The sequence below is a fragment of the Heliconius melpomene genome, chromosome 13 (genome assembly GCF_056956725.1).
Source record: "Heliconius melpomene rosina isolate 202511_hmr_F chromosome 13, ASM5695672v1, whole genome shotgun sequence".
Taxonomy (NCBI): domain Eukaryota; kingdom Metazoa; phylum Arthropoda; class Insecta; order Lepidoptera; family Nymphalidae; genus Heliconius; species Heliconius melpomene.
In genome coordinates, this window is record NC_140401.1 from 10283141 (window position 1) to 10300056 (window position 16916).

Here is a 16916-nt window from a genome sequence, read left to right on the forward strand (position 1 = left end):
GGGATGTGATTGTATCGGTTATCGTTTTTAAGCGGTGTTCAATAAACACTCAATGTTTTACTTTAAAAAAAAAATAGAAAAAAATATTCTAAGACTAATTACATTTATACAACTTTTGCATAATACAGAGAAAAGCAAAGGAATGTTATTATCATTGCCAACTTGTTGGGTATCACCATCAGCATATGCCGAAGGTGATACCCAATGCTGCAAATATAAATATATATATATATATATATTTCCCTTAACTTATATAAGCCCACAACTGCCACGATTTCCCAATTTCCACCAAATATTCGAGAGAGTTACATTTGTTTTGAGTAGCGGCACTCAACGCCGCTCTTTGTCTTGTGACCAGAGCGAAGAAATGAAAATATTAAATAATTCGTTACCTTTTAGGTAATTGAATCCACAACCGCGCCGCGCTTACAGGCACACAGAGCCACTGCGCCACGACGGCTTCAACTTTATCATTTACATTTACACTGTCATTGTTTAATAGCTATTTGTTTTATCAATAGGTCTCAAGTTTCAACATTCTGTATGTAATAGTTTACGTTCAAAGTAAGGCAATACAAACAAAGTGCTCCAGATTCCGCTCGCGAAGTCGTTCACCCATACAACTTTCACTTTTATAGACATTTAACCCAAAATATATCGATCATTTATATTGTAATTTAATTGAAAATTGTGAAATTTTCAATATTTGATTAATTATGCAGAATCATATTTTAAAGATTGCCTTGAGTAAGTTGTTGCAAAATCATGTTTGTGTGATTTTTCCTTTTTTTGTTTAAGAATATTTTTTATCGTATTAAAAATAAAATATTAATATTTTTCATTACTATTGTACTTATACTACTGTAATTATTTTCATGTGAACACCCAATTACTCAACTTTTTCATTTCATATATTTATGTGTATCTAATGCAATATAAAAAAAATTAATATAACAATATTACTCTACAACTATATACAATATACATTTACATAATATGGTTGGTTTATGTAATTAATGTTATTTTTATATGTAATAATATATACCTTCTCTGGTATAATTCTTTTTTGGAAGCATGTACTTAGTATTTTTTCGGATTGCATTCTGCAGAAGTTAAAATAAAATATTACATCAGTAAAAACATTTAATTGGCAAGTTTCCTCATTAAATCATATCTAATTGTCTACATTAAATATTACTTACACTAAAATAAATAAAATAATAATTTAAATAATTTACATTGCAATTATGATTTGGCTTCGTTTTTATTGAGTAACCGCGCCGTTTCTTAAACTTAAATTTAAAAAATCACTTTTTAATCTTAGAGTAACTTTTCTTAAAGCTTAACAGTCAGTCAAGGCTCAAACTGCTTAATAATTTAATGTTATTTTGACACTAATAAACATTTCTGAGTAGTTCCAATTTAAGATATTTGTTCAATCATATCATTTTCATAATTTTTTGCACATCGCTCTTTGTAGAAATACATGAAAATAAATAAATATTAAATAATAAATTATGATAATACTAATTTTATGAAATAACCAAACTTAAATTATGCTATTTATGTTTCTTCCGTAATATAGAGTTCGTGTTTTTATCAGATGGACTTATGGGTTTCCATTCAGAATCTGTCGAAACATATGCTTCCGCGGTATCTTCTCTATCTATTGAATCACTCTTTTCACCATTAAAGAAATCAATAATTGGATGATAATTATAATTTATTTTCTTTACTGTATCATCTCTTGATTTGCTTTGGTCTGGGGTTTTGTCTGTTACAGCGTGCAACTTAGGAGCTATAGTCGCTCTTGGATTAAATTTATTTATATTTAAATCAGTTTGATCAAACTCTTCTTCAAATTCTTCATCTGGGCTATCGTTCAGAATTGCCCCAATAGCAGATGAACCTGATGATATCAAATCTTCAGGACCACTAGATATTTTCTTTCTTATCGGCCGTCTATTTGGACGCCTTTTATACTGATCAATTTTGTATTTTATGCTCTCCTTAGATGGAAAAGACGGGGAAGGGGACGGTGGTTCCAAATAACTAGGCAATGTTATTGAATCAACTGCAACACCTATGGGATTTCTTAGTGGTCTTTTAATATTTCTTACAGAACTTGCTTGGTTAAATGAGTCTGGGAAATATGTGTTTCCATATGAATCCATAGGAGGCAAGTTATTAAGATCTTCGTCGTTTAACTTTGCTTTATTAAAATCGGGTATAGAATTGTCGGTAAAAGGAAATTCTAGTTTATTTATAAATGATGGATTTTTTACACTCGGCCTTTGTACGCTTGATTGTACTGATTCGAATGCTTGATTCACATGTTCTGATGATAGATCTTCTCCGGGAAAATGTTCTGAAGACGTTTCGTGTACTCTGTGACCTAATGGTGGGAAGGACACGCTGTATCCTTCTATATGGCATGAGCAACAAGTAGGTACCTGAAATTTTAAAATAAATATTTTAAAGTATTAAAATTGGTATAATATTAGTAAGCAATAAAATTGCAATATATATATAAAAAAAATGAACATTTATTTATAATAGTTATTTTGTAATGGGATTCCCTTATTAAAAAATAAAATTGCCTTAAGTAAAAAATATTTCATGCATACAAAATATATGAAGAGATATAAAAAAGGTGACGGCAAAAATCGGCACTATACATTATCTATGTTGAAAACATGTCAAATTTTTATTTAGGATTAACATTTATTACATACTTTGAATATGTCCATATGTAAACCATTCTGCTGATCCCAAGTTAGAAGTCGGTGGTAGTTGTAGACTTGAACACATTTAGACTTGAAATTATCCGTTAAGTAAGTACAAGAATCTTTTGGTTTCCTGGAATAATACAATTCATGTATGTACATATGAGTTAATTGTTAAAATTTCAATTTAGAATACTTCAATTTAGAATACTTCAATTTAGAATACTTATAAAACAAATAATAACATAGATACAACAATAATATCTAAAATAATTTTATTTTCTTTTTCTCTTTATCTTTTTGATACGAGATATCAGCTCATGCTAAATCTTGGTGGTTGTGGTTTTTACCTAACGATTACTTCTTGAACAAAAAAAATATTAAGAATGTCTTTATAATTCCTGTACATTGTCTTGAAAATCCAGCAGAAAGTGGACAACAGGATGTCTTAATTTTCCTCTGCCTACCCTGGTTTCTGCGCAATACAGCGTCAAGCTAAAAAAAAGTATAAGACAAAGTAAAACTAACAAGCATTTCTCCAATCTTAAAGTCTGTGTATGCTCGCCGGTGTTCACAATATACTTCCACTGCCCCGAAGTGGCACGAGCTCGTTGTGGTCGCGCGTACTTCACTGTGCTGGGGCACATAAAGCCAGCTTCGCCTGCACTGGCGAAATCTCGATTTGAGGTGTCGCCTCGCCTGAAAATGTATTAAAATAGACTATGATTCTATATTCCCTTTAGGCTTTCTCCGTGACCTTCCTCCACAACCATAGGTAATCTGCTCTCGAAGGACAACTGAAGTCCTTGTTATATATTTATTATGAGTTGAGATTTATGAATATAAAACTCTTCTGTTACAGGTTGACAACGAACAAGAACGCAAAGACAAAACTAAGCTGCGTAGGAACCAGAAATTTTGCATTTACCTATGTAGGTTTCTTGAAAAGTTTCTTTCTCCCCTACGTTAATGTGTAAATTATTTAAAATTATATAGTTCATCCTAAAGACGTTGGGACCACAAATCGTTTTATGTTAGAAATAACTTTACTAAGTTTTAAATTCTTATTCCACCACGACTTAAATACTATATGGTTGTTAGTTGTTCTCACAGAGATTTCTAGTTCTACCTAAGTTTATAACAAGTGTTATAAAATCATTTTACAATTTAAGCAATTTAGTAATAGGTACTTATCATTTTAAAATTTCATATATTATATTCAATTACAGCAATATGTCCTAAAAATCCCTGAGCAAAAGGATCTTAACAAACACAAAATAAGTATATCAAAATATTAATCACGATCGTGGCTCCAAGCTCTGTAATAACATTGTAATAGAAAGACAGAAATCATTACATTGGACATTGGTAAGTATTACCAATAGTTGTATAACAATAATACAAACGGCAAGTAGAGCAAGGAATTGCTCCATACCCTTTCATATTCTTCCCTTATTTTATTTTAGCGTTAAGAAACAATATTAATTTTAGTAATTGATTTGCGCAATAATAATCATTCGACTGCAAAAAGGCTAAAGAATCAGTTCTTAAGTAATTTTTGCTTCATTAATTTTTATTTTTCTGCACCTCCAATGTATAAAGACAGAAATTTCTTAATGACGAGACACTACGTTTCTTGTTTATCTTCGAGAGATTAATTAATCGAGTAAAACCTAATTGAAGCCACACTCTTTCGTAAAGGCTTTAAATAATAATTAAATGTAAATATACCTGTTTGACACTAAGTAATGTTCTGCCGTGTACTTCTCTTCTTGTTCCGCAGTGATGCCGTCAATAGAGCCTTCTCCTGGTTCCTTGAAGTCTGCTAAGAGAGCACCTGCTGCTGCTTTATTACGTCTTATTGATTGTACTATGGCGTCCCTGGAAATAAAATGAAAGACTATACTTTTCAATTTAAGTAAAGGTTAAAAGGAATATTTTCGTTATATATCATTTACGGCGTTAGGAATTGATTCCTCCTTAAAATGCAGGAGGTGAAGATGCAATACACTACACTAAAGGTTACAATCAAGTTATTACTTTGCAGAGAAATTAGAAAATTGTTGGTGATGTGTCATTATTCTGTTCCCTCATCGCCCATTTTAACGCTACACAGTGGAACGTAAGCACTTGAGAAGAGAAATTGTTTTTGATCTAATTTCCCGACTGATATTCGATATCACGACCGTCTTCATATACAAACTGACACTGTAACTATTTTAAACAAACTTAATGTTTAATATTTATTTTGTTACCAGAGTGGGAAAATATAAATAAATATTTCCCTCATGTGGGAATTGAACCCCTAATCGTCGTGTTTACAGTCACACGCTGTTTCTCTGTGCCACAACGGCCAAATTCCAAATTGCGTCATAAATATATAATGCAACCAAAAAAGTGTAAACTATTCATAATGTAAAGCATATCTTTTCTTTTTACTACGCTCGTGACATATCACTTTCGTTTTTAGCTGCTACGAGCTTATTTTATCTTATTTACTCTTGCTTTCGTTCGTCCCACTTAAAAAACCATTGGCCTCTGTTGAATACTTTAGTTATGTATATATTTGTAACTCATTTTCACTCGCGTATTTTTATTTGCAAGAATAACAGAATAAATGCATAAAATAATATTTAATTATAAGAAATAACGCCGTCGTAGCGTAATGACACATCTTTTGATTGTAAACACGACGGTTGTAGGTTCGATTTCCAGTCCACGCGTGGTGACGAAATATTATCTTTTTTTTTGCACTGGTAAGGCCAAAGCGGCATGCGGCATGTAATATATGTCTCGGATTGGACGGAAAGTGGGCAACAGAGTGTAAAAATAAATGAAATTAATATCATTTTAGATGAGTTATGTTATATACGTAATTATATAAGAAAAATATTTAAAAATAATTTCACATTTATTTATTCTTTCTAAGCTCTAATGTCAACAATTTAGTTTTTAAAAAGACTTTCACTTTAAAATTATTTTATTGATAATTTTTTTTTTATTGATAATTTTAAACAAAAACGTACGTAAGAAGAAATTTTAATTTTAATTATATTATAATTCATCAATTTTTTCACATGTATCGGAATTTTCGAAACATTGCGTACTGAATGGCGGGAGTAAATGCCACAATTCGTCATCTAAACGATACTACGATCCAACACTGTAACAGCCGCTAAGAACATTGCGTCTTGTACACATCGCCTATTCCTTAAGAAGAATATCGTATAGGACTTTTTTTGTTATCACACCTCCAACAGGAAAGGTAGACTATGAGAATCTGGTATTTGATCCCACTCTTCTCAACTTTTAGAGACATTGAACAATAACTTATTAAGCCAGGGGCTTCATAATGACACCACCAGTAGTAGTAAGTAATAATAAAATTTGAATTTAAATTCCCAAATCTTTCTCAACGCTGTTCCGCTCATATTTGACCATTGTATCTTCGCTTACGCTTTAATAGCAGAGGAAATTAAGTGCGTATTTTCGAATATTACTTGTTAAGTGGCGTAACTAAACGTCATTCTTATGGGATGATATATTTTTTATTATTATTTTAGTTACGAAGTAATAAATCCTTCTACTCACGTTGGATAATCATCAGAATGTAAACACAGGCTATTCGTGAATAGCTCGCATTTAGCTTGGTCACTGGCAGTTAAGGTCCTAGCTGGAGTCGGTCTTCTTCTTATAGGGCTTATAGCTGGTTCTACCGTACGCCTCGTTACTGTTGGGGGCTTGGAATATATGCCGCGGCGGATAAGGTTTCCTGAAACATAATTTAGAAATAGGTTTGAATGGAATTTGGATACTAGAAATAAATAGGCTATAGTTCTTGCCTTATCTCTTATTTTTTAACGTACTGCACTGGTATTTTTTGGTCACTAAGCCTTCTTGTGAAGGACTATTGTATCAAGGAGCTCGGGGATCTGTTTTATTTAGAGAAGGAGAAAAGAAAGTAGAGAACAACACCTACGCCCACCATGCTTCTCAGACCAGATATAAAATTTATTATTATTATTTTTAGCTTCACGCTGTATCTCGTATATCGCAGGGTGGGCAGTAAATATTATTATTGAAATTCACTAATTCAACAATTAAATTACCTTTCCTATCTGTGAATCTATTAACAGATCGAAGTTTTTCCGCCACAGGCATATCTTGAATCAACGTCATATTGGTAGCGTCTACCGTCAAATCCAATGTGATATTATCCAAAACACGATTTATGTTCTCATATTTCAATTTGGTTGCTTCAGTTGAAGAAAATGAAGATCTTGTTAGATTTCTCTGGAAAATAATCAAAAATACATATATAATATTACTAACGGCCCGCTCGCAGTTACACCAGCGTGAACTATGTTATTATTAATTTCTGTCTCCATGACTACGTGACGTCTATGCAAAATTTGAGACTCATAGCATTTGTAGTAACGAAGTTTCATACAAACTTTCAACCCCAAAAACAACCCTTTAGAAGTCGAATATTGCAAATTCCCGTCTTAGCGAGCACCTACGTCCTATAAATAACTCCTATGCAAAATTTGAGATTCCTAGCACTCGTAGTTTCTAAGATTTCGTGATGAGTGAGTGACCTTTCGATTTTATATATATAGATGAATAAAATATTATTCTTAATATGTGCAAATTGTCAACAACATCGTTCTAAATGATGGCGAGTAAACACAGATATCTTGGTCATTTACATTTCAAATTCATATTTCGTAATGGTAAAAGTCCGCTCATCATGTCGCAACATTGCATACAATATCGAAAGTTTATATGAAGACTTTACTATAGTTTATATTAATACTTTTAAATTCGTTTTAAAACTTGTAAGTTGTTACAGAAATAAGTATTATACGAATATATGTTGCGGTTTCGTATCTCAGTCGGGGGGCTAAATTATTTTCATTTCCTAGCTCTAGTACCAACAAAAGTAACAAATATGGTATGGAGTTGCAACACTCAAAATGCAATGTCTTGGAATTTGGGTGGTGCTTTAGGAAACGTAGTGTCATAACACTGGATTCCCTCTTCTTTTCCTACTAAATGCGGGTTACAGCGTTAAGGTTAAAATGTACTGGATATTGAAAATCAAGAAATTGAAGCTAATATAGTATTCAGACGACTAAAGATAAGCGTAAAAAATTATGGGCATGTAAAATAAGTAAAGGGTAATTATAGATGTATTTTTGTGCATATACTCCGATATATATAACTCTTCCATTACTAAGTTATTTGTCCATATAGGGTCTTTGGGGAGCGTAGGAGAGCACTAAGATAGGATTTTTATAACTTTAAAGGGAAACGGGAAAAATGATGATTTTACATTTTCGGTATCTAATATTAGTATTTATCAATTCTTGTGCCATTATGAACCAATTTAGTTAAAAAAAAAAACAATAAATACTTACATTATCATCGCTACTTAAATCTGTAACTTTTAAATTATCGCTAATTTGTGTAGTATTATTTTGAATTTGTTTATCATTTGTTTTGGTTGTATTCAGTTTAGTGTAAGGTATTCTTTGAGACCTATTTCTGAAATCACGATATTTTTGTATAATAGTTTGTGTTGTAGTGCTCTCTTGTGTTCCAGTATCGAATTCTTCGTTTGATGTGTCGTGTATGTAAGATCGTCTCTGCATCATTGTCTGTGGCAGTCTTACTTCCCTTGGCTCCTTGCCCGGTCTCATAGAGCGGCGTATTAAGTTTGCCGTGTCTAATAGAATTGGTAGCATTAGGTCTGCTGTGTCGTTGTTGAACATTGATCTCACCTGGAATCAAAATTGTTTAAGTTATTGTTTAAAAAATATCAAATTCTATATAGGTATGCTCATTACAAGTTATTTTTGTTGGTAAAATCTCTGTGGCGATTTTATAATTTTTTTCCAATAAACCCAGAGTGCTAAGACACTCTTTGCGCGTTAAGTGGCAGAACTTAACGCACTTTCTCTATTCGAGAAAGATAATTTAAATATAATCATCTCCCTGATGACTATAGTACCCGCAACCGTCGCGCTTACAGTCAGATGCTGTTCGTTGCAATATGACGATATTTTAAAACTATTTAATTAATTAATAAAGCATATTAAAAATAATTATAAAAGTGTATTTATTTATTAAATGTTTTATTTACACCATAACTATCAAAATAACGTATATCACACAACTAAAATAATTAAGAGAACAATTGCACGAACATTACTTTAAGATACACATGGAATTTGACGGTCATGAGAAAATCTAAGCAGAATTGTGGGACAACTTTCGTCAGTCGACACGGTCATACTTTATAAAAATTAAATTAGCTTTTAAGTATAAAGTAATAAGAAATAAAATTCCGAATAAGTTCTCTGTAGGTCATTGGTACGAGATAACAGTTCAAGTGTACATACATTGTTATAAAATAAAATGCTATAATAGTCAAAGGTCAAAATGTATATAGTCTAAGTTCCCATCCCTATTATGAGGCGGCGAGGTTTTATGATAATTATCATAATACATTTCTATGTTAGTAGCTTTAGCTGTGTCCCATATATAGCAGGGAAGTTATCCATACCTATATTTTATAAATTTGAAAGTAACTCTGTCTGTCTGTCTGTCTTTTACGCAATCAGGGCCAAACCGCTAATTTAATTGTGATAAAATACTCATACAGAGATACTTTAGGATCTCGGGATGAACATAGAATACTTTTTGTTTCTCATATCTGTAATATTTTCGATAATTTAACATTAACATGCAATTTATTCCGCCATGTTAATAACAACCGTTGCTAAGCAACGATTTGCAAAGCTTATTGTTAGAAAACGTCACCCAAAATGAGCTTGCTTAACGCATCTCTCTATTGAAAACTGAAAATAATTTCATAAATATATTGAATTAATATTCGTATAGTTCAAGCGGGCGTAGCCGCGTTCGGGTCCACTAGTCAAGTAATAAATTAGAAAGTAATTGAGAAAAAAAAATTGTGTTATTTTTTTATCTCAATTAGTACCTAAAATAGTTAGCAAAAATTGTATTAAATAAATTGGTATACCTACAAGCCTATTATGTACCATACTCGTAGCTTCATTAATTTGCATAAACGTTTATTGACTACACGGTTTAATTAAAGTACAAATGCGGCTTACACGTAACTCCTCGTATAATGACTTACGTCCGAAACTACCGGATGTAGAGACACGCGATTGTCAGAACGAATGATTGGAAAAAAAGGAAATTATCGATTAAATACTTACGAGTAATTATGTTAGTATGATCGTATGGTAGTGTTTTTTATGTACAATATATATCTGACTGTGAACACGTTGGTTGTGAGTTCGATTCCCATTCGGGGGAATGATTTATTATCACTCTGGGAAAGCAACGCGACGCCATTTAACAAGTAATATCTCGAACTAGGGCTGAACATGAAGAAATATTTTCAACCTATCTCGTTACATGTTAGAAATATCGTCATCGTCTTAAAACATATTTCAAAGCTTCACGCTTATCCTGCACATAGCAGGGTAGATGGAACTGGGGAACCTAGTGTTAAGACACTCCGTTAGCCATTAATACACTTCTGTTCCGCACTTTTCGCCGAATTCTTGAGATCGACCGCCGCGTTCACGACTGCTTCAAATTATTAATTAGATTATTAACTTAATATTTTCATAAAATATTTCATCATAAAATCTATATAACATATCAATGTAATATTGACAATTGTTTGAAACTAATTTTACGAAGTGAAGTGAGTATAGAATCTTTACAATTTCCACATACTACAAATTATTATTTATATTTTTTAAAATAAAAATAATTTATTCAGCTTTGCTATCAAAGCCTACTATTATTAGACTGACTTCTAATAATAACTTTACCGTATACGAGTCGTGGTTAATATTAATAAAGATACTTCGAGCTTACTCATCTGTGACCGACGTGTAGTCTTCACTTTAGGAATTTTTATATTCTGATTATAATTGCTCTATTAAAACCTTTTTCTTGTTAAAATTGAAATTGTCCATGTAAACAAAATTAATTGAAGTAAATTATCATATTTTACTCAAAGGCTTAGCGAAAAATTGTTATTTATCGGTCATATTATCTTTCGAGTTAGAGTATAATATTTGTTTTCAGCTTTACGCTAAACCCCCAGACAGCAGGATAGGCGGAGAGAACATGGGAACCTAATGTTAAGATACTTCCGTTCTCACTTTTTTTGCTAATTCTGGATGGGTTGTGTACTGAATGGCGGAACCCAACGCCGCACTTTGCGTCGTCACCAAAGCGAAGAAATTAAAGTATAATATTTGTAAAGTAAAATGTATTACCTTAAGAGTCATTTATTGTAGTCTTTTCTAAGAACAAAGTTATAATAATAGTAATGTTGTATCCTGCATATAGGCAGACAGGCAGACGAAACCTAATATTAAGACATCCCATCCCCCATTTTCCTCTCAATTTGACTTAAAAATAATTACTTAACCAATAAAAAATAATAACTCATTATTAATAACAGCTACCAATCAATAGCTTGTCTACGGTCTACTAGAGTACATGCTAAATTAATGCAAGAAAAAAAACGACCCCGTTCCGTATCGGAACTCGAATGGAACTTAGATAATTTACACTCGTCTGTTGCACGAGAACAATGCATGTTGAAATTATTGAGATTGCTTTAGATAGAATCGTAGGAAGTATTGATAGTACTACTAGTATATTTTTTTTTAGTTTTAATATATTTTATTTTTACTCTATTCTTAACATCTCCCAATTTAGAAATATGTAGTAGTCACTTTGACTTTACGATGTATCGAAGACTACAGATGATATAGAAGATTAGGCAGAAGGAATTTAGTGTTAAAACACTCGTGCGTGGTGAGTAAATGAGGTGAGGGAATGAAAATAATTTACTACCCTGAGTAGAAATCGACTAAATATATAGGCCTCTATATTGAAAACTATATTGAGAAGTGCTAAAATATTTATTGTTATATTATTAACTAGCGACCCCCTTGCGGCTTCGCCCGCTTTTACTACTGGATTATTCATATAATGTATGTTTGCAAAGCACTTAAGATAATGTGAAAATTAATGAAACCCTAATGCAACCCGCATTTTCGTAGTTTCAATAAGGATTTTCCAATTGTTTTACACAGCAAGGATTTTTTAGTAGGTACCGTAATTTTAAATCTGTGCTACTAATCTTTTCAAGTACTTATTAAAATATTTTTAAATGACTATTTTTAGATAGTTAAATGACTATTTTTAAACCAAAAAAACCCAAATATATCGCGCTGAAATAATACATTCAACTCCAATTATCAAATACGTGCAAACGCATCTAAATCTTCGTTGCTATGCCTCTATAGCGGTCGGGTCTTTTTTCCAACTTGTGGTTAATGCTGAAGAGGGTATTCTGTCCCTGATGAAAAGCAAGCACTATGTGGCTGCCTGTGAGGAAAATTAAATAGAATGCATTGGCCGGGAATCGAACTCGGGCCCGCGTGGCAGGCGAGCATTCTACCACTGAACCACCGATGACTGCTCATGACGCGCTTGTATAAGCAAAACGTCGCGGGGCGGCAAGGATGTTTTGATATTGTAACAACTTTTAAAGTACTTATTAAAATGAAAAAGCGGTAAAAGACAGTTTTGTTCTACATTAAATGGCCAACGTAACTAATATACTTATTTATATGCTGAGAGTAAGGGATAAGTAAAACTTGAGTCGATACAGCTGAAGTGTCAACGGCGGGATGTGTCAACAATTAAATGCGTTTTTCTCTAATACTATTCGCAATTTCGAAATAGTGTAAAAAGCAAATTTTATCTTCGTTTAACGTAGAAAATTAATAAAGTATTTTAAAGGATAAGGATTAATACCATTATGGAAAAATATCCCTCACAATAAAAAATATATTGAAATTACTATTTTTAGACAGAAATATGATCACTACACGTTATCCTTAAAAGATAAAAATTTATTAATTATCGTATTTATGTTAATTTACATAAGAATATACAAATAATAAACTATATATAAACCTTCCCTGAGAAATACTCGACCTAATGGTGAAAACCACATAAAAATCCGTTGGGTGGTTTAGAAGAAGAAGAGTTAGAAAGTTCAGACAGACACGAAAAGCGACTTTGTTTTATAAGATATAGGATAGGATTTATTAATAGCCACACAAAGAAAAACTCCTCCTCCTCTACTATGTGGCAATGGGCAAAATCAATTATTTGTCCAAGTTTTTTTGTCAGTCGTTGATAAATTTTCAAATTTATTTCGATTAGGTATATTTAAGAAATCGAAGTTGAAGTAAATCTTTTTACTATATTTTAATGCTGCAATGCTGAAAACAACGTTTCTAATAGCCTTAATTGTCGAGCAAAAATCGAAACGTCAAACAATTACACAATTTTATCAATTTAAATTATACTGCTTATATATATATTTTTTCACTTTACTCTGTATCTCGCCCATACCACCCTGCTATGGGCAGGCAGAGTTCCCATTACGACACTTACGTTCCCCATTTTCTGCCGAAGTGTTTAGTGGTGGAACTTTACACTGTGCTAGCCTCGTTACCAGATTGAAAAAATGAAAATGTTCAATATTTCATCCTTGAGTGGGAGTCGAGACCACTCGACGAAGGATTAATTAGTATTTATTTATTTTTCCGCTCTAGCAAGGCAACGCACAGGAGCACAACATGAGCACAATATTAAATGTTTCGACATCGCGGGGAGAGTGAAGAACAAAATGTGATGCATGATACTAGGTTCTGTCTACGTACCCTCTATACCCATATGCAGGAAAATGCGTGAACATATAATTTCAATAACATGCACAGAATTACGCGAGTGATACATATTTCTTGTAACAATTAAGAGGGAAACTGACGTTTCACATAGAAATTGCGACACTCAGAACTCAGAACTTAGAGTTAATGACAAAAAACACTAACACTCGTGAGAACTGATTTCCTCGCGTAAATGTTATAAAAGCGACATACTTTTTGTGAACTAATCTTTTCATAGAATCGGAGCTAATTTGTACATTTCTATTTAATAATTGGTTGGTATTATGTATACTTTTTGCTTTCATTTCTTATTTTTTGATAAGAAATGGCTGAAATAGACAACAATAAGCTTCACTTTAACGTACAAACAGCTTTGTATCTCATCGTGTTTAAAATATATTATCATATTTGTAAGGCAAAGCGCGATGTTAAGCTCCGCCGCTTAAAATACATGTTCATATTGACACTACTAGCGTTTAGCTAAAAAACACGGTACACCGTGTAATCTATTTTTTTGACGGTATGAAACATAAAGGAATATCAGTTTTTTTTTTTAATATTTTAAGCTGCATCCCACATACAGTATTGTATGCAGTAGAAATGTTGGGTTAGGACACTCCATCCAAAAAAAATATTTATTATGTCGTAAGCGGGGAAATTTTAATATTTTTAATACATATAACTCTTTTCTTTTTTAGAAATTTTTTATATTATAAAACAACCTATCACAGTAAAATGTAATAAAAAATACAAAAGCTTTATTTTATTTTATAAATTCTACTATATATACTCTACTATATTAGTATGTTGTATTATTATGTATGTTGGCGTAGCGGAAGCGAGTGATTCTAAATGTGATTGTGGATTCGATTCCCAATCGAGGAAAATAATTGTTTAAATTTTCATCGTTCTGGTAAAGACATTCAGTACGGCGTTAAATTCCGCTACGCAGCACGCAGTGTGTCAAAAATTCATCGGGAGGTTTGGAACGTAGTGAGTATTTATATGTTGTAAGTATTTTGTATATCGGAAAGTGCCATTTTTTTCTACAAAAGTTTATGTTGATATATTCTAAACTGCATAGTAGTATCTACATATTAAATTACATAAGTTTCGACTTTCAAGTGAGATAAGAAAGCTACTTTTATATTTACTTTAAAAATATATTAATTTTATTCGTATATATTACGTAAGTTATGCGGTATTTTTTCAGAATTATTTAAAAGAGTTTTTTGTGTAGTGCCTGTTATTTTAATTAAATTATTTTATATAAAGAGAAAGATAAATTCTTGAAATATTAATTATTTACAATATAAAACATTTATATTATAAATTGTAACGAAATATGTCAATTATTTTAATTTTTTTACAATACTTTTAATATTTCCGCCATTGTAAATTGTGCAATTTTATTTATATTCAATAACATTAATTAATTAATTTTATATAATATTTTTTTTAATAAACAAAACAGTAATGCTTTAAAATAAAAATATAAAAAGAAAGACTTTTCTACCTGAGAAAAACTTAGCGGTTGCCTCCCGGGTGGTGTAGTAACTTGGCTGGCCACCAACGAAGCCAATGCAACCCTCTGATTACCCGACATCGCTCTGATAATTGGCAGAATTTGGGCAAACTTCCCCACATGGTCCTTCCTTTCTAACGCTTTCAAAACAGCATCCCTTATCATTCCTTCTTTATTCTTCTTACTTTTATAATTCTTGATAAGAGGCCGCTTTGTAGTTTCCAAATAAAAATCTTCAATAGAATCCAAATTGTACTGTGGCCTATGAGAATTTGTTATCCCATTAGGTTTCAATATCCTCACAGGAGGAGCTACAATCGTTTCATAATTCCTTGATTCCTGAGCTATAAGCAACTCATGTGGTTCAGAAAATTCAAAATCTTTCAAATCTTCCTCTGCGAACGCAGAAATAAGAAAAATAGAAATAAGCAAATATAATTTAACAAAAGCCATAGTTATATCATTATATATCACAACACTGAACGCGTGGAAGCGAGAGATGCGCGCGGCTTAGCGTTTTGCAACTGAGTGAGCGCATATCCCCTACACTCATGCTCGGGCAGGTGTCAGGTAATACCGGAACTAGATACTTTCTCTTAAGGGTCAAAACACCATCAAAATCTGCTACGTCATTATATTACGTGTGTGTTAAAAAAATTGTAAAACCATCTGTGGTTTATGTATGAATGAATTATATTATTATACCGATTTCACTAATTTGTTTGGCCATCGTAGCATAAGAACAGCAGATTGTAAACTGGGATTGTTGTGACTTGGATTCCCGCTCGAGGGAATGTTTGTATATTGAGGGTATATTGTTTTAATTTTCTCGCTCTGGAGCACTCGGCGTTGATTTTCGCCATAAGGTTCCCTTATATAATCAATTTTAATGAGAAACTGATAAGTCTTCAATTCACACAAGCCAACAAACAACTTAACAAACAAAAAAGGCACAAAGGAACGGTCAAATTTTGTGGCCTAGAACAACGAAAAAATTCATAAATTAAAAAAAATGTAGATTGCTTACTATGAGGGAGTATTTATTTATATATTTTTTATATATGTTTTCTTTTGCTTTTCGCTAAATCCCGCATATAGCAGGGTAGCAGGCATGTATCAAATCTAATACCACTGAGTAAAAATTGAACCCATAACCAGCGAATGTACAGTTAGATACTTCACAACTGCAGCACCGTTAAATTATTAGAATAATAATTCTAATCAAAATCATACTTTATTCGCACCATATAAGATTGAAAATGGCTTTCGACTGGAGAAAGGCTTTCACAGTTACGTCAGTTACGAAAGTTCGATAGGTCATATCGATAACTTGTTATTATGAATCTCTATTACTTAAAATGATATAAGTATTTCTGTTACTCAATGATACTACAATGAAATGTATGTTTGCTATACAATTTCGTTCGGTTTTGTTTGTTTTAATTTTTCAAATATATGGTTACTGTAATTATTTATATTTAATTTCTCTATTAGAATAGTTAGTTTATGTTATTTATGAGTTCTTGGAAAAAATCTAATTTGGATTTACCAACATTATTAATTTAAACCGTTGATGCGCAGTAGGTCAGCCTCTGACTGCAATCGTAACGATTGTGTTTCGATCCCCACTCAGGGTAATTATTTTTTTCTCGCTCTGTTAGAAACGGCGTTGAGTTTCGCCACTGAATAAGTAATGGTTTGAGTTTGGCCTGAAAATGCGGAAAGAAGTGTCTCAACTCTCGGTTAGAGGAGTGAAAAGAGCTTGTCATCATTATAAGATAAGCTTATCTTGAACGTGTTCTATGATAGCACGACTCAATTAACATAAATTAATGACGTATTTAAAATGTATACAAT

The 16916-nt window shown here is 32.0% G+C and overlaps 1 protein-coding gene across 2 annotated transcripts; it reads right to left on the minus strand.

Annotated features, from left to right (window-relative positions):
- Positions 1-1128: 1128 nt before the first annotated feature.
- On the minus strand, positions 1129-15593 carry NT1 (Neurotrophin 1). 2 transcript variants are annotated; one of them, XM_085196553.1, is made up of 8 exons: positions 15051-15593; positions 8147-8509; positions 6836-7019; positions 6318-6498; positions 4458-4607; positions 3255-3425; positions 2736-2859; positions 1129-2453 (listed from the first exon to the last, which is right to left on the minus strand). In XM_085196553.1, the coding sequence occupies exons 1-8, from the start codon at positions 15510-15512 to the stop codon at positions 1560-1562; spliced, it is 2529 nt and encodes an 842-aa protein (XP_085052679.1). In that variant the 5' UTR covers positions 15513-15593; the 3' UTR covers positions 1129-1559. The 2 variants fall into 2 exon arrangements, with proteins under 2 accessions (XP_085052679.1, XP_085052680.1); XM_085196554.1 differs by lacking the exon at positions 8147-8509.
- Positions 15594-16916: the final 1323 nt, after the last annotated feature.